General features: G+C 52.7%; 8 protein-coding genes across 8 annotated transcripts; 5 read left to right on the top strand and 3 right to left on the bottom strand.

Annotated features, from left to right (window-relative positions):
- Positions 1 to 77: 77 nt before the first annotated feature.
- On the top strand, positions 78 to 2,241 carry DSM5745_05753 (uncharacterized protein; the record flags this gene model as incomplete). Its single annotated transcript, XM_026747769.1, has 2 exons — positions 78 to 219; positions 275 to 2,241. The coding sequence occupies 2 exons, from the start codon at positions 78 to 80 to the stop codon at positions 2,239 to 2,241; spliced, it is 2,109 nt and encodes a 702-aa protein (XP_026603601.1).
- A 341-nt stretch (positions 2,242 to 2,582) lies between these two features.
- Positions 2,583 to 3,446, bottom strand: DSM5745_05752 (sulfotransferase family protein; the record flags this gene model as incomplete). The annotated part of the gene is made up of 1 exon (XM_026747768.1): positions 2,583 to 3,446. The coding sequence occupies one exon, from the start codon at positions 3,444 to 3,446 to the stop codon at positions 2,583 to 2,585; it is 864 nt and encodes a 287-aa protein (XP_026603600.1).
- A 730-nt stretch (positions 3,447 to 4,176) lies between these two features.
- On the bottom strand, positions 4,177 to 8,074 carry DSM5745_05751 (hybrid sensor histidine kinase/response regulator; the record flags this gene model as incomplete). The annotated part of the gene is made up of 7 exons (XM_026747767.1): positions 4,177 to 4,388; positions 4,436 to 4,550; positions 4,605 to 4,893; positions 4,943 to 5,974; positions 6,042 to 6,743; positions 6,795 to 7,949; positions 8,010 to 8,074. The coding sequence occupies 7 exons, from the start codon at positions 8,072 to 8,074 to the stop codon at positions 4,177 to 4,179; spliced, it is 3,570 nt and encodes a 1,189-aa protein (XP_026603599.1).
- Positions 8,075 to 9,510: 1,436 nt separating this feature from the next.
- DSM5745_05750 (uncharacterized protein) lies at positions 9,511 to 11,805 on the top strand (the record flags this gene model as incomplete). The annotated part of the gene is made up of 5 exons (XM_026747766.1): positions 9,511 to 9,720; positions 9,777 to 9,866; positions 9,922 to 10,498; positions 10,808 to 11,164; positions 11,258 to 11,805. 5 exons carry the CDS (start codon positions 9,511 to 9,513, stop codon positions 11,803 to 11,805), a joined length of 1,782 nt encoding a protein of 593 aa, XP_026603598.1.
- A 520-nt stretch (positions 11,806 to 12,325) lies between these two features.
- Positions 12,326 to 14,464, top strand: DSM5745_05749 (purple acid phosphatase family protein; the record flags this gene model as incomplete). The annotated part of the gene is made up of 3 exons (XM_026747765.1): positions 12,326 to 12,572; positions 12,618 to 13,962; positions 14,188 to 14,464. 3 exons carry the CDS (start codon positions 12,326 to 12,328, stop codon positions 14,462 to 14,464), a joined length of 1,869 nt encoding a protein of 622 aa, XP_026603597.1.
- A 157-nt stretch (positions 14,465 to 14,621) lies between these two features.
- xlnD (beta-xylosidase XylA) lies at positions 14,622 to 17,048 on the top strand (the record flags this gene model as incomplete). The annotated part of the gene is made up of 1 exon (XM_026747764.1): positions 14,622 to 17,048. The coding sequence occupies one exon, from the start codon at positions 14,622 to 14,624 to the stop codon at positions 17,046 to 17,048; it is 2,427 nt and encodes an 808-aa protein (XP_026603596.1).
- A 761-nt stretch (positions 17,049 to 17,809) lies between these two features.
- Positions 17,810 to 19,401, top strand: DSM5745_05747 (MCT family MFS transporter; the record flags this gene model as incomplete). Its single annotated transcript, XM_026747763.1, has 4 exons — positions 17,810 to 18,656; positions 18,725 to 18,830; positions 18,905 to 19,180; positions 19,239 to 19,401. 4 exons carry the CDS (start codon positions 17,810 to 17,812, stop codon positions 19,399 to 19,401), a joined length of 1,392 nt encoding a protein of 463 aa, XP_026603595.1.
- A 628-nt stretch (positions 19,402 to 20,029) lies between these two features.
- Positions 20,030 to 20,597, bottom strand: DSM5745_05746 (uncharacterized protein; the record flags this gene model as incomplete). Its single annotated transcript, XM_026747762.1, has 2 exons — positions 20,030 to 20,110; positions 20,175 to 20,597. The coding sequence occupies 2 exons, from the start codon at positions 20,595 to 20,597 to the stop codon at positions 20,030 to 20,032; spliced, it is 504 nt and encodes a 167-aa protein (XP_026603594.1).
- Between the last annotated feature and the right edge of the window lie 2,535 nt (positions 20,598 to 23,132).

Genomic DNA, 23,132 nt, shown 5'->3' with positions numbered 1-23,132 from the left:
TGCAGCTTGGCAACCCGCCCGATCGTCGCCCCCGTCAGGCTTTTCACCACCACCTTTCCATCAATCGTCTCAGCAAAATGGCCCTTCCCACCCTCCCCCCCGAGCTCATATTCCAGATAGTATCTGAAGCGACTCCGTTCGAAGGGTGGGGACGGTATTGGCCCTTGACGCGTTCCGTGATCGATGTCAAGAATTTTCTGGCGCTGAGGCTAGTTTGCAGTGTGTCCACCTCTGAATAAGATCCACTTATGTACCTACTGACCCTGGCGTCCAGAGGAGTTCAACAACATCGTCCTCGACTATTTCTTTGAAGATACCATTCTCCTCGAGGAATTTGACAACGCATGTCTTCAGCGATGTGACCCGCCCACGCCAGGGGCTGTTCAGATGTGTCGTTGTTTGCTCCTTCGGCATCTAGAGCGAACTTCAGAGAAAAACGACAATGCAGTTTCAATCGCTTTTCGGTCGCAGCTTCGCAGGGTCGTGGACACTGCGGTGGATGCGTTGCATGGCAGCAACGGTAACGCCGACGTTGGCGAGCTCCGCGAAATATACACTCAGGGCCTCGCAACAGCAGTGATCGGGTTCTCAGGGTGCTCTAGGCCGATGGACGCTGTAGCCGGAGCAAGGCGCGCGGACGAGGAGGACGAGGTGGACGAGGAGGGGATGCCAGTCTCGCGGCGAGAACCCAATCAACAGGATCTCCTGAACATGGCACTGACGACAGCCGCGACGTTGGGTCGCCTAGAAGACATGGAAGTGCTCATCGAGAAAGGCGCTGACTCGAAATTCGAGGGACAGGGGAGATGGGTTGGTTCGGCGCTTCACGGCGCAGCGATTGGCGGCCAGGTTGAAGCGATGGACATGGTCATGGGCCACACTCGTAATGCAGATCGAGAGAGCGTCTTCTCGGGAAACACGCCTCTGCATTACGCTGCAATGTATGGAAACTTGGAGGTGGTGCATTGGTTACTGGGGTTTTGCCGCGAGCCGGACGAGACGAACGAGGACGAGCAAACGCCTTTATTCTTCGCCGCCAGTTGCGGGCATGCCGAGGTCGTGAAGGAGTTTTTTGATAATGACTATACCATGCTCAAGGCGGGCCAGGCGGATATGCTTGACTTGATGGACTGTGCCAGTTCTGATGATGACAACTCGGACGATGACGACTCGAGCGTTCGCAACATAGATGGGCTTACCATAATCGACATCGAGGCGGATGATTACCGGGGACGCACTCCCATGATGATGGCCGTGCAGCGGGGCTATGCAGATGTCGTCAACCAGCTGATGTGGAGAGCGGACGTGAAGATCAACCGTTGCAATGACGAAGAGTACGACATGAGCCTGCTGGCGACCGCCGCCTCGAAAGGCTACGAACAGATCTTCCGCCTCCTGCTACAACACCCTGAGATAGCCAGAGACATCAAGGACAGCAGCGGTAACGGGATCCTCAAACACGCGGCTGTAGGCGGAAACGAAAGCATCGTCAGGGAAGTGCTGACATGGCACGACGTGGATGTCAACGCGCGAGGTGACGATGACTCGACCCCAATCATGTGGGCTGCATTGTACGGCCACGAGTGCGTCGTCAAACTGTTGATTGATCATGGCGCCAGCGTGGACCTCCGCTCAAGCCAGCTGCATCTCCAGCTGATGAGATTCTATCAGTCCGAATTCGCGACAGAGGAGCGTCCAATTCCAAGCCTCCAACTCGCCAGGGCCATGACGGGGAGGACGACAGTGCTGGTCGGTGCATCCGCGCTTGACGCCGCAGCGCACGGCGGCCACGAAGGGACGGTAGGACTGTTGATATCGCAGCCCGACATTGAACTCGACCAGCGGGACCTGGACGAACGGACGCCGCTTGCCAACGCGGCGCTTACTGAACATGCGGGCGTTGTCAAGCTACTGCTGGCTAGGCGCGATGCGGTCGATCCTGAAGCCCAAGACAAAGACGGCTGCACGCCGTTAATGCTTGGGGCCCGAGGCGGCGACGTGGGTGTCATCAGAGCTCTTTTGCAGGATCCTCGTGTGGATGTCAACCGGACTGATAATAAAGGCTGGACGGCGTTGGCCCATGCCGCCAACCTGAATAAGCAAGATGCTATGAAGCTGCTGGTGGAATTGGCCAAGTTCAAGGGGGAGATTCGAACTGCTATAGCAGCTTCTAAGGAGCGTGGATGGCCAAAAATAGAGTCATTCCTAAGTCCATATTTGCAGAGATTGCCGGAGGAGTAACAAATCGAAGACGGCCAGATGTTCGTTACATGGATCTGTTATGAGGAACTGCTGCCCGAGCTTTCGGGCGTGGGTGGATGGATGAGGTGATAGAGAGAGCCCATCCTCCCATCAGGAAGGAACTAACAATCGTGCCTCCTTTTTATGCACTCGCTCTGACTTGTCCCAATAAACAACGCTGAATAGCCTACTCATGCTCTGCTAGTATTAGCAGTACTTCACAAGCCCAGTAAGGCCGAGGTATAGTAAAAGACATGTTCGTTTGTACCAAAGCTACCTACCTAATGTAAGACTGCCCAACCACCCTCAGCCCACGGAAACACGAAGTACACATGAAGAAGCTATATGCAGCCCGCAAACCACGCCCCTGTAACTCCGAGAACCCCACCAACCACCGCCCCAAAAACAGCCATATTCCGAACCGCCCTGGCACGATACGCCTCCGTGGTCCTCGCAATCCTCTCCCTCCACGCATCCGGCGGATTCCCACTCGGAAACTCGCGGGCTGGCACATCCCTCCCCAAAAGCTCACACAGCGACTCCCACCCATCCTCAACACTCCACTCCAACAACCTGTCAGTACCCAACCCCAACCCCCGAACCATCGCAACATGCTGCCGATAAACCCACACCCCATTACTCGCAAAGCTGCCGCGGAAGAAAAGCGGCATCAGGGTCCGACACGTCGCCTGCCGCACCCAGAACAGCTCAGTGCAGAACCAGCTCTTCACCCAGTCCCAATCCAGCGGGTTGGTGTCGAAATACCCCATTGTGTTTTGCATGGAGGTGTGCCAGGCGTCGAGGTCATGGCGGGTATTCAGGATGACTTTCGCGTCGGGGTAGGCGGTTATTAGATCTGGGGCGAACTCGGCGGCGAGGAGGTCGCAGACGCCGACGCTGGAGTGCAGGATTGTGTCGAAGTCGGAGGCTGTGAGTTTGGGCGTGGGGGGTTGGCCGGGGGGTGGAGGGGTGTTGTATTTCTTTTTGAGCAGGCGGTAGATGTTTTCTAGGTCGTAGGGGGGAAGGATGGTGTCGAAGCCGTGGTGGGTGTGCTCGTATCCGAGGATGTGGAGGGCTTCGCGGAGGGAATCGGTGCCTGAGCGGGAGATTCTAACGGCTAGGACTTGCATGGGCTTCTGCCGTTGCGGCGTTGGTGTTGGAACGCCATAGATTAGATGGAGTGCCCGGTCCGGTACGTAGTTCATCTTGCACACTGATCACTGAGGGCTGGTGATGACAGGGATGTAAAGGTCACTGCGAACTTGAATGTCTACTGGAAGGATGAAATTGGCGACACCGCGCTTCAACTCTAGGGATTGGGCTAAGAAAGAGATTCTCAAAACTTTGGTCGGCGACCGTTTATATAGTTTATCGTGTGGAATTAACTGATCAGTCAGTCCTGGATAGCGTGGAGGGGGCCAAAGAGACTGGAGATTGCGGCAACTTCATAGGTGGCGCAGTAAATGACCAGATTAAGGTAAGCTTAGTGCATGCCCTCCCTCCGCTAACATTCAATAGATCGATAGGTGGGTGACGCAATTGAGAAACACGAGCGAAAAGCCCGCCAAGTTGCCAACAATATGGTGGGTGACGCAGGATTCAGGGTATATGCGGCCCGTGCTAGGGACCAAGTCCTGGCCACGGTTGGAACTAGCCGGCGTGTTCGCCTCAGTTCCGAGAAAAAGGTACTGCTGCTAATTCGCGGCACAAAAAAGAGCACAACGGCGCATTGTGTCCTCTACTAACACAAGGACTATACCGAAGCGTGGGCTTCGTTCGCGCTCGACCAAAAGGAAGGGGTATCAGTGGTCAAGTGTGATGGGTTGTGTCGGTACAGCTTAACTCGCTCACGGTATGAACCCGGCGATAGCAAGTGACGCTGATTTCGTTCGACAGGAAAGAGCAGGTATGGTGCATCCGAGCGTGAGTCAAGGTTTAGAGCGCCGCAATGACTTTCTTGAGCGCCACCAAGGAAACGGGCTTCACGAGATATTCGTCAATCCCAGCAGCCTGGGCCCGTTGTTGCATGTCCGTGGATGCCACCCCAGTGACAGCCATGATTCGCGACCGGGGGTAGCCCTGCTCTTCTTCGAACTGGCGAATCTCCTTCGTAGCGACGATACCATCCATGACGGGCATCGATATGTCTATTGGTTGTTAGTCATGTCGAAGAGTTTGATAGGCCGGGACTCACCCATCAGGATAAGATCATATCGTCGAGACGTATCCCTGTATTTATTCAGAGCAATAAGTCCATCAGATGCCGTATCATATGTGCAGCCTATTTTGGCAGCGAATGTTGCTAGAATCTGTTGCAGCGGTTAGCGAGGAGCACCAGTGAGGTGAAAGGAATGCGAGCATACTTTGAGGTTGATCGCATTGTCGTCGACAATAAGCAGGTGTAGATGTTCATGGATTTGTACTGGTTTATCGGTAGTGCGCCCAGTGAGTTCAACTGTCGACTGCTCGAGTATGGGTGAGCGCCTTGCCACGTTTTGCGGAAGACTTGCAGTAGGAACGGATAGATTCTGCGGGCTGGTATGCTCCAAGAGCGGTCGTTTGACAATAGGGTCGGAGAGGGAGTCACCTTGGGGTTCCTTCAATAGCTTGTCAACGCGAACGACGGCGTTACGGAACTTTCGGCATCCGAAGCTGGAAGGGAATTAGCATACATCATAAACGATAAAACAAAGGCACTCACGGCTGGGAGACGCGGATGAGACGCGATGACTCCAGATGGTGCGACGTTGGATTTTTGCTGTTGAGAATCACGAAGATTCGTCTGAAGCCGGCACGTTGAGGATCATCCAGCGGCAGTTCTCCGTTCTTCAGAGCATCCAGAAATCTAACTTCCTCTATGATCGCGACGTCGCCCTCTGTTCCGTGGAATGACTCCGACGAGTAGATGTTCCATGTGCGTTGCTCTGCCAGAATCGCCGTAAGGCAACTTCGGATAGCAAGCTTGCGCTTCGCTTCGGCAGGCAGAATTCCCGTCGGCGTCTCCTTAAGGCCAGGATAATCGTTGAATCCAATCAAGCAGACACGAACAGGCTGTTGTTCAGGGACGTGGCGATGCACCGACAGGCCCGGACGGGGAGCAGGCGTAGACTGTAAAATTTGCACGGGGACAAATATGTCGACCTGCGTACCTACACCGACCTCGCTCCGAACATTCAAATGTCCATCAAGAGATCCGACGAGCTGGCGAACGGTGCTGAGCCCAAGTCCTAGACCCTCAGATAGCGAATTCTCCTGCGCGAAGGGTGAGAAAACGTTGTGTCGAAGGAAATCTGGCGCTATTCCAGCGCCGGTATCGGTAACGGATAGGAGAGCAAACACGTGGAGGGGATCGCGCTTTCGCCTCACTTTTGACAAGGAGACTTCGACGAAGCCAGCTTTTGTCCACTTCAAAGAGTTGCCGAGCAAATTCATCACAATCCTTCGCCAAGCCCCAGGCACAGAATGGATCTTCCAAGTCGGCATATCCTCCACTCGAACAATGACCGACAATTCATCGGCGTTGGCATTGAAATGATCGGGGGCCGGAGCTGTCTGCTGGTTGAGGTGAATCGCGGCTTTGGGCAAGTTTTGTCCGGTGTACTGCACTTCCACCACCTCCTCGACCAAATCGCCCAGATCAAAGTCGGTCTCGAGAGAAGTCATTCCGGCGTCAGACAAGCCCTGAGCCGGATCCTCGAGTGCGGAGAGGTTGTTAATCCCGGAAAAGTCCAGTCTAAACTCGTGTTAGTGACGACTCCGAACGGCGATAAGCAGCGACAACAGTGCGGAAATAATCTTACAGATGGTTCAAGGTGTCCAACAAAGTTAACCCACATGACTCGACCATATCCACCAAATGCTGCTGTTCCGGTGGTAAGGCGGTTGTGCCCAGGAGCTCGGCGCTGGCAAGTATACCGTGGAGGGGCGATCGCAACTCATGGCTCACAGACGACATGAATGCTGACTTCGATTTTTGGATAGCCGACCAGTCGACACGAGCCACCTCGGAGATGATGGAGTCGCCGAAGGCTTTGAAGTAATGCAATTCCTCCGCGCCCAGAGCACGGAAGATATCGCTGGTCCATACTAAGGTTCCTGCCAGCCACCTGGATTTGTTCCAGTCCCAGATGGGAGAGAACAAGACCGAGTTCGCGTTGGGGAAACATGCGGCCAAGTCACGGCATAGGGCAGTCACCGGGTCGGATAGCGGCGACGACTCCTGCGCGGGCAAGTCGCTCAAGTCGAAGATCTGGCCCTGAGGGAATGACGCCATCAAGTCGTCCAATACCCTCTCTGTAATATTCCAATCGTGGGGCGACTCGCCAGGGTTCACCGTTTCCCTTAACGCGCGGCCAAGGAGAGTACACGGCTTATCGGATGGTTTTGAAAGCGAACCAACCCCAGGAATATCCGCTGCGGGACTCGGGTACGGATCGACAAGAAACCCCGGACTGAGGGTAGAGGGCAGTGGTTCCCACGTCCCGGTATCGTTGCTTAGAACCCTGGTGCAGATGTTAGTTACACGGACGACAGAATCGGGAAAGCTAACTCACACGCCGGCGTTGCAGCGGGAAGCATCTACGAAAAGAACCCCGTCCAGGTCCATCGAATCGCGGAGAAGAATGCTCGCCCGCCTGAAGATCTTCGCAATCTTGTTACCGATCTCTTTGGTCGATGACTGGGTGTCGGCTGGAGTGTCCGTGACCGCTGGGGCGTTTTGCGGCACGCTGTCCCTCCGATCGCAATTCCCGGATGAGGCCGAGGGGGGTCTTTCAACACTTCTGTGCGGAAAGGAAATCTCGGTCTGTTCGGAGCCGACCACCTTTGAGAACAAGGACGAAGCCTCGCCAGTAACGTCCGATGGGGAGCATAGACCCAGGGGATCGTAACCATCGCCCTCGGCACCGTCTGGGTTGCTCTGGCGGCTCTCGTCGGGTGTGCCTGGGATTTTGGTGTCGTCTGCTTCCGCGGTCTCGGGTATGTTCGTCATCGACTGAGTAGGGGTCACTTGGTAGGATTCGGTAGGATCGAAATCGTCGTGCTCTTTGACAAACGTGGTGAGGCTCTTGACCAGCGTCTCGGTGCGGTGATGGCAGTAGGATAGTCGAACGGTCTCCAAGTGTTGAGCAATGGCGTCTGCTATGTCCTGCATACCTTCAATTTCAGTTTGGCCAAAGTCCGACCGCGGCTTGTTGTCGACAATGGTGTAGGAGCCGAGCACGTATCCCCCGGGGCTCTTGATCGGAACGGCAGCATAGAAACGCATAAACGGCCAGTGCACAACATAAGGGCGATCCTTGTAAGCGTCCTCCTTGGTAAAATCATGTACGATGTATCGTGTCTCGTTTGCGATCATATTTTCGGTGTCGATGGGCTCCATTCGGTTCGTAAAAAATCCAACCGTCCGCGGTACCACACCCCATCCCAAGTCAAGGCATTTTGTTCCCAAGTATAATCCATCGTTGGCCTGGTGTTTCCTGGCGTTGTTGAGAGAGACGGAAGTGGTGGCCTCGGCGATGACATGCTGATTGGCCTCGTCGATGATGGAGACAAAAGCACGGTTACAGCCAAACTGCAGGACTCCCAGCCGAGCCAGTCCGGTTAGGGCGGTATCCGACGCGAGGCGCTTATTGTGATCCGGTCGGTCATCACCTTGCAGGGTGTGAATGTGATTGTTGCTGGAAGGACGATCGACGACGCAGTAATACCTAGGGAGCAGAAGAAGCGATCAGCGTAACGGTAGCCGAGCGCGGAAGATCATCACCCACCTGGCGACCTCCCGGAGTCTCTCTCGCTCTGCATCGCAGGCAGACTTGTAAGCACCCTTGGACATCCCGTCAGGATGCTGGATGCATTGTCGTGTGGAAAGCGGGAGGCAAGAGGGCCAAAAGGAAAAGCGAGGAGGAAGCGATGAAAAGCAAAGCGAGAGGGGGCCACTTTCCCAGTCTTTTCGCCGTTGGGCTAACTTGCTCGGAAGCAGGCTCGGACTCGAGGAGCGAGTCTAGACTGGTGCTGTCAAATCAAGGATGTCGAATCAAACAACAGCCGAGGCGAGCAGCAGCCAGGCCTGCTCAGAAAGGTCTCTCCTGTCAGTGTCAGTGTCAGGTTCTGCTGAGAAAAACAGGCACGTGTGGGTCTCCCCCACAACAGACTCTGCGTCCACCTGTCATCGACTCTCGCACAAGCCGCAGCAAATCACAGCCCATGGAAGAACGGATGCGATTGACAGGAAATCCTCCTCCGTATCTTTCTTCCACGCTTCGAATACCATCCCCAGACTGGTGAGATCCATGATTCATGAAAGACCGGCTGTCCGAGCTGACCTGAGCTGCAGCTGTCAGTGTTAGTCTCGGTGCCGCCGTTGTTGCCGTCCGGGCGCCAAAGCCCTTCCCGCCAACCGGAACGACTGCCACAATCTCCCTCGCGCCGATTCTTCTCCTACAATTTCCCGCCGAATTCGCAGTCGCCACAACTACTCCGCACTTCAAGCATGTCGTCCCTTTGATAAGGCCAACGCGTACGCTCACGCCACCCGATTTCCGAAGGAGAGGCCCATCGTTGTTTGATACTGTTCAACGCCTTGGTGATCTTCGGCGCCACAACTACAGTACGTGTCGACCATCTGACAGCCAGACATCGGGCACGAGTAAGCTCGGCGATCAACCAAAGGGATTGGACAAATGTCTCCGGCCGACATCAGTCCTTATCTATGTACCTCATCGCCGGGTTTCAATCGGGTAGCATTTTATCAGCGTCTATCCCTCAAGCCTCGCGAAACACCCTATAGCAAGACCTTTACCGAGATGTTCAACTTGGGACCGCTCGATCTACGGCGCATCTGCAGGATGGGGGTTGGTTTGGCTTGGAGTTGAACAGACCAATCATGTTCCACATCCAACCGATAGCATCCGATCACGATTCACGAATCACAACTTGCCGTGCAACTACTCCGTACTCCGATGGACTTTTTGTGGTTGCGTAGGGAGATAATCTTGGCCATTGGCGTCTGCGAAGACAGTAGGCCTCAAACCTAGCTCAAACGCGCACTCCGTTTCGAGTTAGACCACTTCCAGAGTCCTCGCGTTGGGCGCCAAGAGACCATGGCTCGCCACACTCCGGACGGCAACACCCACTGCGGCTCTTCCACGCATCCGAGGGCCCGATTCAAATTCGATGCGGCAGTACCGGTCTCTCCTGAAGATACAACAACGCACCGTATATATCACGAGTGCTCTGTATGATGTTGTTGAGAAGATCCTGGCCCGGACTATGCCCCTGTGGGAGAGCTCATTGACGGAAAAGCCGTTCAGGGGTGATCAAAGCAAGTTCAAGGAGGTTGAGTACGAGGAGGATACCGAGCCCGAACCCATATACCCAGAAGGTGACGACGAGGATAACGAATTTGATGAGTATAAAAAACGTCGGTCTGCCTGGTACTCCAGGCGCCGCATCAAACAACCCGAGCCCAAGGAGTTCAGAGTGAAGGAACCTTATACGAAAACGTAAACTTCACAAAACACTTTCCCGACCACAAGTTCCAAGTGACTGTGAAGCTGGCCAATATCAAATTACCGCCTGAGAAGCCCGATTATAAAGGTGGAACCTGGCATATTGAGGGTCAACTGGTGAGCGCCTACCTTGGCAGTTTCAGTTCATCCATTGCTAACGCAGTGCCCCCAGAATGAGCGCATTGTCGCGTCGGCCATCTACTACTACGACTGCGAAAACATCACCCCGAGCTCACTGGCGTTTCGCCAACGCGCGAACAGCGACGATTTCATGGAGATCAACTACGAACAGAGCATGCATCATTTCCTCCAGCAGATCTACGACTTTCCTAACAACATTAACGACTACCACGATGGCCTGATAACGCAGGATCTCGGCAGCGTGGAGTCAAAGGGAGGCCGTCTCGTCACCTTCCCCAACAAACTCCAGCACCGGGTCTCTCCATTCTCTCTCGCCGATCGGTCCAAGTCTGGCCACCGCAAGATTCTCGCTTTGTTCCTGGTTGATCCTTATCATTGCATCATTTCCTCTGCGAATGTTCCTCCTCAGCGGGAAGATTGGCGTGAGAAGCAAGGCCAGTCGCAGGAAGACTCTCAGCAGGTGCTCTCTCGGGACGAAAGAACGGCTGTTCCGGGACCTGTGATGACGATGGAGGAGGCGAAGGCCCTTAGGCTTGAGCTTATGCAAGAGCAAGGACTCAAGGCTGAGGAGCATAACCAAGTGTATCAGATTGGGTTGTTCTCTCTGTGTGAGCATTAACGGGAGGCCTATTGTACTGCAGCGGCTTAACTTCTTCCGGGTACGGGAAACTACATGGTCAATCTTCAACCAACTCAACCCAATGGACTCTGATATTATATAATTCACGCAATGAAAATGCCATCTAATCTCAGTGGACACCGGACGATTAACAAAAATTCACTGGATGTTATCGTCAGGCTCACACAGCGGCAATGGTTGAACTATATATTTATGGGTCTATCATCCCTCCGGCTTGCGCTCGCCAAGAGCTGGCTGTCCTGGGCTACTCCTAAACCATACATCTTGCGTCCTTCAGTACTACGAGGCGCCAATAACATCCGTATGTCTCGCAAAGCAATTCTCCATCCATTATGGGTTGAGAAGATGTCGCTCTCGCCGTCGGTTCTTGCGGAAGACCGGAGCGGTCGAGGCGGCGATGAGGTCATGCTTGCTCCCCCGCAAACACCGTCAACACAACGCAACTTTGAAGTCCACAATCATTCTTCAACTCTTCTATCACCCAGCAGAAACATAACTACAGCAGAATGGCCGCTGGCAAGAAGATCCTCGCCTTCGACCTTTATGGAACGCTACTTTCGACGGAGTCCATCGCGAAGGAGCTGGAGTCGCACTTCTCCGACAAGGCCCAGTCCATCTCCAGCCTATGGCGTCGGTATCAGCTAGAATACACCTGGCGACTCAACAGCATGGGTATACCATACAGTCTATCTGAGAAATTACTTTCAATAGTCGTTGACACTGCCAGGAACATACGAGCCCTTCTCCGACATCACCCGCAACGCCCTCAAGCACGCCCTCGCCGAACACGACGAGTCCCTCTCCGACAACGCGATCGCCTCGTTGATGAAGGCCTACGATAACCTCTCGACTTTCCCGGACGTCAAGCCCACATTGACGAAGTTATCTGACCTTCCGACCGTAGCAGCCTTCGTCTTCTCCAACGGCACCCAGTCGATGGTCTCGAACTCCGTCCACAACTCGCCCGATCTGTCCCCGCACGCCTCGGTTTTTAGCGATATCGTCTCGGTCGAGAGTATAAAGGCGTACAAACCTGCTCCTGCGGTGTACCACCACCTCGTTGCGAAAACTGGCAAGTCGTCGGCACATACGGGCGATATTTACCTCGTTAGTGGAAACCCGTTTGACATTGTGGGGGCGCGCAGTGTAGGCCTCAATGCGATCTGGGTTGATCGGGGTGGGAGGGGATGGACGGATGCTGCGGCCCCAAAGCTCAGGCCGACTGCTGTGGTCAAGAGCTTGGAGGAGATTGTGGGGATTATTCAGGATGCCTGAGACTGAGTCCTCGCTTCACCCGGGATATTCTTGAACAGCAATTGAAATCGAGAATCAATGCACGACTCAATTCAAATTGCCTACTATGGACCCAACGTATACATCCCCGAATATAAATCTCCGAGAGGGTTGCACTTCTGCACCGTTAGCCCCCTCCTGGCCAATCCCTGGCATCGAATAGCAATACTGCCTGATCCTTCGGTTTCCGGCAATCTGCACGATATGAAAGCCTCGGAGTAAGCAACCAGAACATTGCTAGAGCCGGAGCACATATTGGCAACTGAAGCTTATGCAGAGGATTAATAAAACCCGGTTCTGAGTGGCCAGTGATGATCGAAAAGCAGGGCATGTGGACGCTATGCCGTACTAGTGCAGACCCCGCCGCTCCTTGTCGGCCGCGGTTGAGATTCGTTTCCTGCAGATCTGACGGTAGCTCGGTCAGGAACGTCGGCGTGCCTGCAAAGCGTGCTGATGATTGGGGCTCGACCGGAAATAATCTATATGGGCGAGCTGGCTCAATATGCTGACGGAGTGCTGTCGCGGCCTATATATGATGGTGTCGGCGCCGGTGGTGGCACTCACCAGAGTGCAGCCGTGGATAGTTCTCCTAGTCGAGTTCCTGAAGGCACCGATCATGAGACTCCTGACTGCGTTTAGGGCTGCCCCCTTGTTGGCAGCCTGCGTTGTGGCAAAGGCAAACTACCCGGCTATCCCGGAGGACACGACGACCCCGGTTCAGCAGCGCCTTGCCATCTATGGCCCCAACTGTAAGACACCGTGCTCAGTGCCTGATCCATGTTAATCCCTGGTAGCGATCTCGATCGGGTGGAACACGTATGCCCGGCAGGACGAGCCCTGCGTCGAGTATGGAACGTCAAGTGACAACCTCGACCAACGGACATGCGCGTCAGTCGCGTCGACCACATACCCGACCTCTCGTACCTACGAGAACGTGGTCATCCTAACTGATCTGGCTGCCGGCACAACATACTACTACAAGATCGTGTCTACCAACTCCACGGTAGACCACTTCCTCAGCCCGCGCACTCCCGGCGATGGGACCCCGTTCAACATCAACGCGGTCATTGACCTGGGAGTGTACGGCGAGGACGGCTTCACGATCCAAGGCGACAAGACCAAGAAGGACACTATCCCCACCATCGACCCAGCCCTTAACCACACCACCATCGGCCGACTCGCCAACACCGTAGACGACTACGAACTCATCATCCACCCAGGCGACTTTGCTTACGCAGACGACTGGTTCCTGTCGCTGGACAACCTCCTGGACGGGGAGAACGCCTACCAAGCGATCCTGGAGAACTTCTACACGCAGCTCGCTCCAATCTCCGGCCGCAAGCCGTACATGGCGAGCCCCGGGAACCATGAAGCAGCATGCGAAGAGCTCCCCTACACAACAGGCCTCTGCCCAGACGGCCAGAAGAACTTTACCGATTTCATGCACCGCTTCGGACAGACCATGCCATCAGGTTTTGCCTCCGTGTCAACCAACGACTCGGCCAAAGTACTCGCCAACCAAGCCCGCGAACTCGCCCAGCCACCATTCTGGTATTCCTTCGAGTACGGCATGGCGCACATCGTCATGATCAACACGGAGACCGACTTTGAGGACGCACCCGACGGCCAGGGCGGATCCGCACACCTGAACGGCGGCCCATTCGGAACCGCCAACCAGCAGCTCGATTTCCTGAAGGCTGATCTGGCGAGCGTCGATCGCGCTGTGACACCCTGGGTCATCGTCGCCGGTCACCGGCCTTGGTACACATCCGGGACAGCATGCACGCCCTGCCAAGATGCCTTTGAGGACCTATTGTATACCTACGGCGTTGACCTCGGTGTATTCGGACACGAGCACAACGCCGAGCGGTTCCTCCCCGTGTACAACAGTGTCGCTGATGCGAATGGGATGAACGACCCCAAGGCCCCGATGTACATTGTCGCCGGGGGCGCGGGGAACATCGAGGGCTTGTCGTCAATCAGCACGCAGTTGGATTTCTCAGAGTACGCGAACGACGAGGATTATTCGTACTCTACCATCCGGTTTCTGAATCGCACTCACCTGCAGGTCGACTTTATTGGCTCGGTCACGGGAGATATTTTGGATAGCAGCACTTTGTATAAGAGCCACGATGTCAGGTTCGTGAGGCAGTGATGAGCTTCTTGTTGTATATAGCCATTTCTTGGATATATTTGCTTGGAATGTATAGTTGATGATCTCATTCTCGACATTACCCTGGCCAGTCCGCCGGAGAACCCCCCAAGGCTTCTGTTTAGCCGGACCCGGGTGGCCTCATCCCCAGCCCAACCCCTCTCTCGCACGGACATTCCCCGGCTAAAGGAGCGCAGACTGTGACGCCACAGAGCCGGGCTCGGAATATCGCCGCCTTGGCCATTCAGCCTGAACGCAGTTGATCCTGACGCCGGCTGCCACCGGGCTGCGAAGGCGCTCACCCCCGGCTCTGCGATCGGGATACAACCGAGTTCTGCTTCCTCGTCATTAGAACTTACCAGCGAGAACCCTACTGAGTACGGTGACAGTGAATCCATGGTGTACTGCCTAAGCCCAGCAATTCAGGCTAAATGGCTGCTCCCCCGCATCCAAGACCCGGATCTGCAGTTGGAGATGCTCCTTGCTTGAAACTGCGGAGGACGACGTCGCGATCGTCACTGCCCTGGAGCTCGCTTTACCCTTCGGCAATAGTCCGGAGAATTAAGGCCTTCAGTCCCCTATAAAGACAAACACCGCGGTACCCCCAGCAGGCCAGAGCATCAGAGCAAGAGCACGAGCGTACACCATGAGGTCGCTCATCTCCCTCGCCGCGCTGGCGGCCCTCCCCACAGCCCTCTCCCAAGCAAACAGCAGCTACGAAGACTACACCGTCGAAGCAAACCCCGACCTCTTCCCGCAATGCCTGCAGCTCCTCAACATGTCCTTCCCCGACTGCGCCAGCGGTCCTCTAAGCTCGACCCCCGTCTGCGACCGCAGCCTGTCCCCGCGCGACCGCGCCACAGCCCTCGTCTCCCTCTTCACCTTCGAAGAACTCGTCAACAACACCGGCAACACAGGCCTGGGCGTGCCGAGACTCGGACTCCCAAACTACCAAGTGTGGGGCGAAGCCCTGCACGGCGTCGGACGCGCAACGTTCCCAGACGAAGGCGACTTCAGCTGGGCGACGTCGTTCCCCATGCCGATTACCACGATGGCGGCGCTGAACCGGACGCTGATCCAGCAGATCGGGGGTATCGTGTCGACGCAGCTCCGCGCGTTCAGTAATGCGGGACTAGGCGGGTTGGACGTGTACTCGCCCAACATCAACACCTTCCGCCATCCCGTTTGGGGTCGCGGCCAGGAGACGCCGGGTGAGGATATCCACCTTGCGTCGGTGTATGGGTACGAGTATATCACTGCGCTGCAGGGTGGTGTTGACCCCGAGACAATCAAGATCATTGCCAATGCGAAGCACTACGCCGGGTACGATATCGAGAACTGGAATAACCATTCTCGACTCGGGAACGATATGCAGATTACCCAGCAGGAACTGTCGGAATACTATACTCCCCCTTTCATCGTTGCGGCGCGCGATGCCAAGGTCCGCAGTGTGATGTGCTCGTATAATGCCGTGAACGGGGTGCCTAGCTGTGCGAACTCGTTCTTCCTTCAGACACTGCTCCGCGAGACGTTCGAGTTCCATGAAGACGGATATGTCTCTGGTGACTGTGGCGCTGTGTACAACGTGTGGAATCCGCATGGCTATGCAAACAATGAATCCGCTGCATCGGCCGACTCGATACTAGCCGGTACGGACATCGACTGCGGAACGAGTTACCAATGGTACTTTGAAGATGCATTCGAGGACAGCCTCGTCTCGCGATCCGATATCGAGCGCGGCGTCATCCGTCTCTACAGCAGCCTCATCCAAACAGGATACTTTGACGGAGAGGACGCTCCGTACCGCAACATCACCTGGGATGATGTACTCGCCACAGACGCCTGGAATATCGCCTATGAGGCCGCAGTCGAGGGAATCGTCCTTCTGAAGAACGAAGGCGACACACTCCCGCTCTCCAACGACATCAGGAGCATCGCCCTCATCGGCCCCTGGGCAAACGTAACCGACGAACTGCAGGGCAACTACTTCGGCCCCGCGCGATACCTCATCAGCCCGCTGATCGCACTCGAGGGGTCCGACCTGGACGTCACCTACGCGCTGGGCACCAACCTCTCGTCCGACTCAACATCCGGGTTCGCGGAAGCTCTCTCCGCCGCTCAAGACGCCGACGCAATCATCTTCGCCGGCGGCATCGACAACACCATTGAAGCCGAAGCGCAGGACCGCCAGAACATCACCTGGCCAGGAAACCAGCTCGACCTGGTCCAGCAGCTCAGCGAGCTCGGGAAACCCCTTATCGTCCTGCAGATGGGCGGCGGGCAGGTTGATTCCTCGTCGCTAAAAGAAAATGAGAACGTCAACGCCCTCATCTGGGGCGGATACCCAGGCCAGTCGGGCGGGCATGCGCTCGTTGATATCATTACCGGCAAGCGCGCACCGGCCGGTCGCCTCGTGACGACACAGTATCCAGCTGAATACGCAGAGGTCTTCCCGGCCATCGACATGAACCTCCGCCCCAACGAGACAAGCGGGAACCCCGGGCAGACATACATGTGGTACACCGGCACCCCCGTCTACGAGTTCGGCCACGGCCTCTTCTACACAACGTTCGACGAGACGACCTCCAACACAACCGCCGGCCCCTTCAACATCCAGTCCCTCCTCACAACGCCCCACCCCGGAACAACCTACATCGAGCAAAAGCCGCTCCTCAACTTCACCGCGACAATCACGAACACCGGGGAGCGGTCCTCAGATTACACCGCGCTCGTGTACGTCAACACCACCAACGCCGGGCCATCGCCATACCCGAACAAGTGGGTTGTGGGCTTCGACCGGCTCGGAGGTCTGGAGCCCGGTGATGTCCAGACTCTCAATGTTCCCGTGACGATTGGGAGCGTGGCGAGGACGGATGAGCGTGGCAATCGCGTGCTGTATCCGGGGACGTACGAGCTGGCGTTGAATAACGAGCGCAGTGTTGTGGTGTCTTTTGAGCTGGTGGGGGAGCAGGCGGTTGTTTTGAGTTGGCCTGGGGATGGGACGGAGGGGTGGGTTTATCCTGAGGATAAAGATGTGCATGCGGATGGGGGCCAGGATGTGCTTTCCAGGTAGATAGCATAGCATAGCTAGACATATAGATCTAGACATATGGATAGTGGGTGAATGTCAGGGCATGCTCCGATTTGCCAAAGATACTGTCAATCATTTGATTGCTTTGCAACCCAGACAAACCAGCGTGGACACCGAGAACAGGGGTCGGAGTCTTGCTGATTGCACTTGGCCTGCAGACAAACTGCGTCAGTGTATGGGCCCAAGCGAACAAGCATCCAGACCACCGGCATCGGATCCTGCACCGACATTGAGGCCATTGTCGCTCTATACAGGTGGAGTCGGGAGAAGGGTGGCTCCACCGAGAAGTTAGGGCTAGCTACGTCGCCAACTTGCGTGAAGTGAAGTCAATCTATTCCTTCAATGTCTTCAGGATCACCGGAATCTAAGATCGGCCTTTGATGTATGCAAAGACACCCAATGGCATCCGAAGGATCAGGTCCAAGCCAGCCCAGCGAATCTAGACTCCGTCTTAAGGATGGTGGAGTGTCGGAGGCTGGTCCGACATGTCGGGATCGGGGACGCCTTCCACCAACTATAAGATCCTTCCAGTGCCGAAAGTGGGAAGCAGACCCCTTCCAATCGGAGTTCACTGACGATAAAGCTAGATCGGGACATCTGTAGGGCGTGCACCCCCGCCACTGCGACCTCGACCTACTCCAACAACGCATCCGTTGGCTTGTGACTGTGACTCACTGCGACATATCTAGGTAGGTATTTGAGGGCAACCGACTCGCCCTGAACTCCTACCAGCAAAGCACAGAATGGACCCAAAGGCCCAGCTCCACGTTACCGCCAACACCTCCACCTCCACCTCCAGCTCAGGCTACGAGCTCGCCGAGCCCTCGCGGGCCTGGGCCATCAACCGCGAGCGCCCGGCCCTCGAAACCAGCACCAGCCATGAAACCCCCACAGAACCAACAACCCCCCTCGTCGAGCTCAACAATGACGACTTCCCCGACGGCGGCATCCGCTCCTGGCTCGTCGTGCTCGGCTCCTTCCTCCTGCTGATGGCGTCCTACGGCCTCATGAACAGCGTCGGCGTCATCCAATCATACCTCGAAACCCACCAGCTCTCGTCCTACACCAGCCGCGACGTCGGCTGGATCTCGGGCGTCTTCACCTTCGTCTCGCTAATCCTCGGCGTGTTCGTCGGCCCGCTCTTCGACGCCTACGGGCCGAAAGAGCTCGTTGCCACCGGCACAGCCATCTACTCGCTCGGCGTGCTGCTTACAGCGCAATGTAGCGAGTACTGGCACTTCATCCTGTGCTTCGGGATCGTATCAGGGATCGGGGCGGCGGTGATTTCGAACGTCGGCATGTCGTGCATCCCGCACTGGTTCTATGCGCGCGCGGGGATGGCGATCGGGACGGCGATGGCGGGGGCGGGGCTCGGCGGCGTCGTGTTCCCGTATATCCTGCGCGAGACGTGGGCGAGCGTAGGCTTCAAGTGGGGGATGAGGGTGACGGCGCTGGTGGTCTTTGTGCTGTGTGGATCGGCGACGTTCCTGGTGAAGAGCCGCTTGCCGAGGAATGGGAGGCCCAAGGCGGCGTTTGATATTCGGTGTTTTCAAGATGCGCGGTTTAGCTGGTTGAGTGCGGCGACGTTCTGTATGTGGTGTCTTCTTGGTGTGCAAGTGCAAGTGGACAGAGTCTCTAATCTCTAACTCTCTGTTCAGGCCTCGAACTCGTCGTCTTCGGCCTCGTCGGGATCCTGCCCTCCTACGTCGTGGCGCAGGGCTTCAGCACCGCGTCGAGCGTGAATCTCCTTGTCGTGCTGAACGTGTGCGTCCTTTCCAAACCTCAGAACATCCACCCATTCATCCAAGACTCCCCGCGTGCACTGACTGCAAGTACAGCTGCAACTCCATCGGCCGCCTGGTAAGCGGCCGCGTCGCCGACAAATACGGGCGGCTGAACGTGCTCATCCTGCTCGTCGCGTTCGCCATAGTCCTCATCTTCGCAATCCTGTACCCCTTCAGCAACTCGCTAGCGGGGCTGTACATCTTCTGCGCGACGTACGGGTTTGTATCCGGCTCGTTCATCTGCCTTGCGCCTGTCTGTGTGCGTCAGATTTCGCCGGCCAAGGAGACGGGGATGAGGTTTGGGACGTTGTATGGGCTTGTTGCGTTTGCGTGAGTCGCCTCTATCTCAATAGGTGAATGGATGGAATGTGAGTTGCTGACGATTCAGGACGCTGATCTGTATTCCCATCGGTGGAGAAATGCTCGAGAAGATCGGGGCGCATATGGTGGTTGTGTACCTGGGTGCTATGCTCATCGTTGCAGTTCTGCTGTTTGGGATTGCGCGGTGGGCTTGCTTGGATTATAAGTGGGATTGGAGGAGTAAGATCTGATGTCTAGTTGGGGAGAGTGCTGGATCTTGGACATTGCCAATGGGTGTGTCCGTTCGAGATTATAGGGACATGTAGTCAGAGACGCTATCTTGACGGCGGAGGGACAGCACATTCTAGGTTGAGGATGACAGGCGCTCTGTGGATGACCTTCGATGAATACCCGCGGTGCTTCCCGTGGCCTTTGATGGTGTTGAGCTACCTTAACGCGATGTTGTGTTAAACATGAGACAGTGTCTTGGAGGTTGCAATAAGCATGAGACAGCCAACGCGTGGCTTGGACGGTCAGGATAAGCGTGAAACATTGTCTTATGAGGTCGGGATAGGATTAAGACAGTGTCTCGGGCAGTCCGGGTACGCCTGGAACAGTGTCTAGGTGGTGAGGATAAGCATGAAACCATGTCTGAGAAGACTCCAGAGGCTTGAGACAATGTCTGACATGGTAGAACTTAATTGCGACGTGGGTTCAAGCACATAAGTCCTGTTATTCTCTCTCTCCTTACACAGCCATCCTCCCCCGTGTGAAGCCGCCATCCGGGTCTCCCAAGTAACAATGCATACACTTCTGTCCTCTCCATATACCCGCCCAAGGAAACCTCAGCCTATCCAACAGTTGTTTTTCCCTGCACCCCTACCGCCCTCCATTCCGATTCCGATCCGCAGCTGCCCCCGTCCCCGTCCCAGTCCCAGTCCCACCCCGACCCCCTCTTGCCTATACAACAAATCCCAAGTCAGCATCCCTCCAGCTTTCCCTGAAGCCCCGCAACCATACATACCCTACCACGACTCCTCGACTGAATCACCGCATCCAAGTACGACACCAACGCATTCGCCTGCCTGAACGAGAGCCTACACCGCCGGCCGCTATCCGCCGCCGTGCGGACGATGCGCATCGCCGCGACCAGGTTCACCGCCCACTCCATTGCGACCGCGTCGAATGCGTCGTCGTCGTCGTCGTCGTCGTCGGAGCTTTCGCGGGCATGGTCTTGCGCTTGCGCATTCCGTTCGGGTTGCTGGTGGTCGTTGTCGCGGGCGTTCGCGTGGGCACGGCCATGGCTGTTCTGTCGAGCGCGGTTGGTGTTGCGGGGGGCGGAGGCTCGGGATGAGGTGGAGGCGTGCCGAGGGCGAGGGCGACGGGGTGGTGGGTTTGCTTGCGGGTTGTCTGGGCTGTTGGGTGGGGGGATGGAGGGGGGACACATTTTGGGGATGTGTGGTGGGAAGCGGGCGCAGGGGGTTCTGTGGCTGACGAGGGACTGGGGATGTGTTCGTGCGTATGTGACGGCCAGAGAGAGGATTTGACGGGTTCGTGTGTATGGGTTGGTATGATATTTGGATGCTGTTGGGAGATGGAAGTTGATGCTACTAGCGTTGTCTGTATAGGAGAGAAGGTGTTTAAGGACCGACTAGACTGGGCTGAGCTGCAGTGGGTTCTAGAATGGTCGCGACTTCCTCCATCAAACGCTTTCGTTTGAAGAACGCAATGCGCGCAGAACAGGAACGCTGGCTGTATGCCGCATGTTCGTACCCAGAGTTCCTGCCCGTGGTTTGCTTGGGGTTCTTCCCTGCCTGCTAGCTGTGTAGTAGTAGTAGTAGTAATATTTAACGCCCCGGGGATTGCTAGGCGTACGCCTAATATTTTAAACCTCCCTTAGGGTATAGGGGCGTGCCACCGCTAGGTAAATAGCTTATTTAAATAAGTTTATATATATATATATAAAAAGGCTTTTTATTTTAAAAGGTAATTTTTGCTAAAGCTTGTAAGCTAGGTACTTATTTTTTACTTATTATTTTAATATATAACTATTAATAGGTATTATTTATTATATGCTTAAAAAACTAATTATAATAGCTTATAAGGTCCAGCCCTTATATAAAAAAAATACTTTAAATAAACTAGTTGCGTTAAAAAAAGGTGTTTAAAAAAAATATAAAAAAAAAGGCTATTTAATATTAAATTAAATAACCTTAATATAAAAAGTGCTAGGGTGTAGAAAACCCTAGTATAAGTAAATAAACTTATAAAAATTTATAATTTTAAGTAAAAATATAAAGCCCCTGGGTTTTAATTTATAAAGGTACTTTAAAGTTTTAGCCTTAATTATTAATAATATTATAAGGCGCTGGGGTTATTATAAAAAATATTACCTAAAGTAATAATAAAAAACTAGGTATTTAGGGCTTTTATTTCTTTTATAAAAATAAATAAGCTTAATATTTTTATATTAAAAGTATTTATAATATTATTTAAAATTTTTATATAAAAACTTAAATACTAACTAGTAATATAAAATTAAGTATTTTAATAAAAGTTTTATTTATAATTTAACCTAGTAAGGCTCTAGCTTTATAAGCTATTACTTATACTAGGTTAATAATTTTATAAAGGTATTTTTTTATTATTTAGCCTAAGTAATTTAATATATTTATTTATATAGGTTATATATCCTGCTTACAGTAAGTTATATTTTAAAAAAATTAATATTTAAGGGTTATACCTTTATAAAAACTACTTTATTAACTAGCTTATTAATTAACTTATTACTTTTAATATTTATATAGCTAAGGGACTATTATAAATAAATTATATATTAATTTATAAGTTAGTATAATATTTAAAAGGCTTAGTTTAAAAATAATAAGGGCTACCCGCGTGCGTACTAAATTATTAAAATATTATTAATATAAAGCTAGTAGCAGGGCGCCCTAAAAAGTTTTTTAATTATTATTTTTAATTTTTAAAGTATATTAATAGCCTTAGTGTTATACATATAAAATTAAGTATTAATTATTAATAATTTTTATACCTAAAAATATTATTTATAATATATTATAAAATTATAGCTTATATAATAAACCTCTTAGTATATTTATTTTAAGTTATTATTAAAAATTATTATTTTTATTATTAATAATATTTATTATTATTATTTAAACTTTTTTATAGCTAGCTTCTTGGCCTTGCTACTAGTAAGATTTTTTAAGTATTTTTAAAAGTAATAAAAATATGTTAAAACTAATTTAAAAGTTTTTAAAAAAAGTACTTTTATTATTTATACTTTTATTTTAGGCCTTTAACATGTACTAGCGCCCTAACTATATAAGATTTTTAATAATATTATTTATATTACTAGTAAATTTTAGCTATTAACTAGCCTTAGCCTTAAAATAAAATTGTAAGACCGACAGGTCTCGAAGATCTTTACTAATAATAAAAATATTAACAAAGAAATCTAACTAATAAGAATAAAGTATTTTAAACCCCGCTAGATAACATTAAAAAAGTTACTTAAAGATTTTAATAAAAGCTAGCCTTAAGGCCACCTTTATAAACCTTTAAGCTATACTTAAGCTATTTTTAACTAAAAAGTAAATATAGGTTTAAATATTTTACGCACGGGTTTTTACTCTAGCTTATACTTAGGGCCTATTTTAGCCTTGCTTAACTAGTAGCTAAAACCCTAAATATTAATAACCTAGTTAAGTTATATAACCTAATATAATAATAAGGTATGCCAAGCCTTGGTAGCCTAAGGCTAAAGCTTAGGTATTAATTTTAAATTAATAGTAAATTAGCCCTAGTAATATTAAATAAAAAAATATTAGCCTTAATAATTTTTTTTTTTTTTAATTAAAGGGTTGTCCGCAACCCGCTGCTAAATTAAAAAAAAATAATAATAAAATATTACTATTATTATTAATATTAATACTAAACATAGCTTTATTATTACTATTCT

The sequence above is a fragment of the Aspergillus mulundensis genome (assembly GCF_003369625.1).
Source record: "Aspergillus mulundensis strain DSM 5745 chromosome Unknown scaffold_5, whole genome shotgun sequence".
Classification (NCBI taxonomy): Eukaryota; Fungi; Ascomycota; class Eurotiomycetes; order Eurotiales; family Aspergillaceae; genus Aspergillus; species Aspergillus mulundensis.
This window is presented reverse-complemented; position numbering and strand designations above follow the sequence as displayed.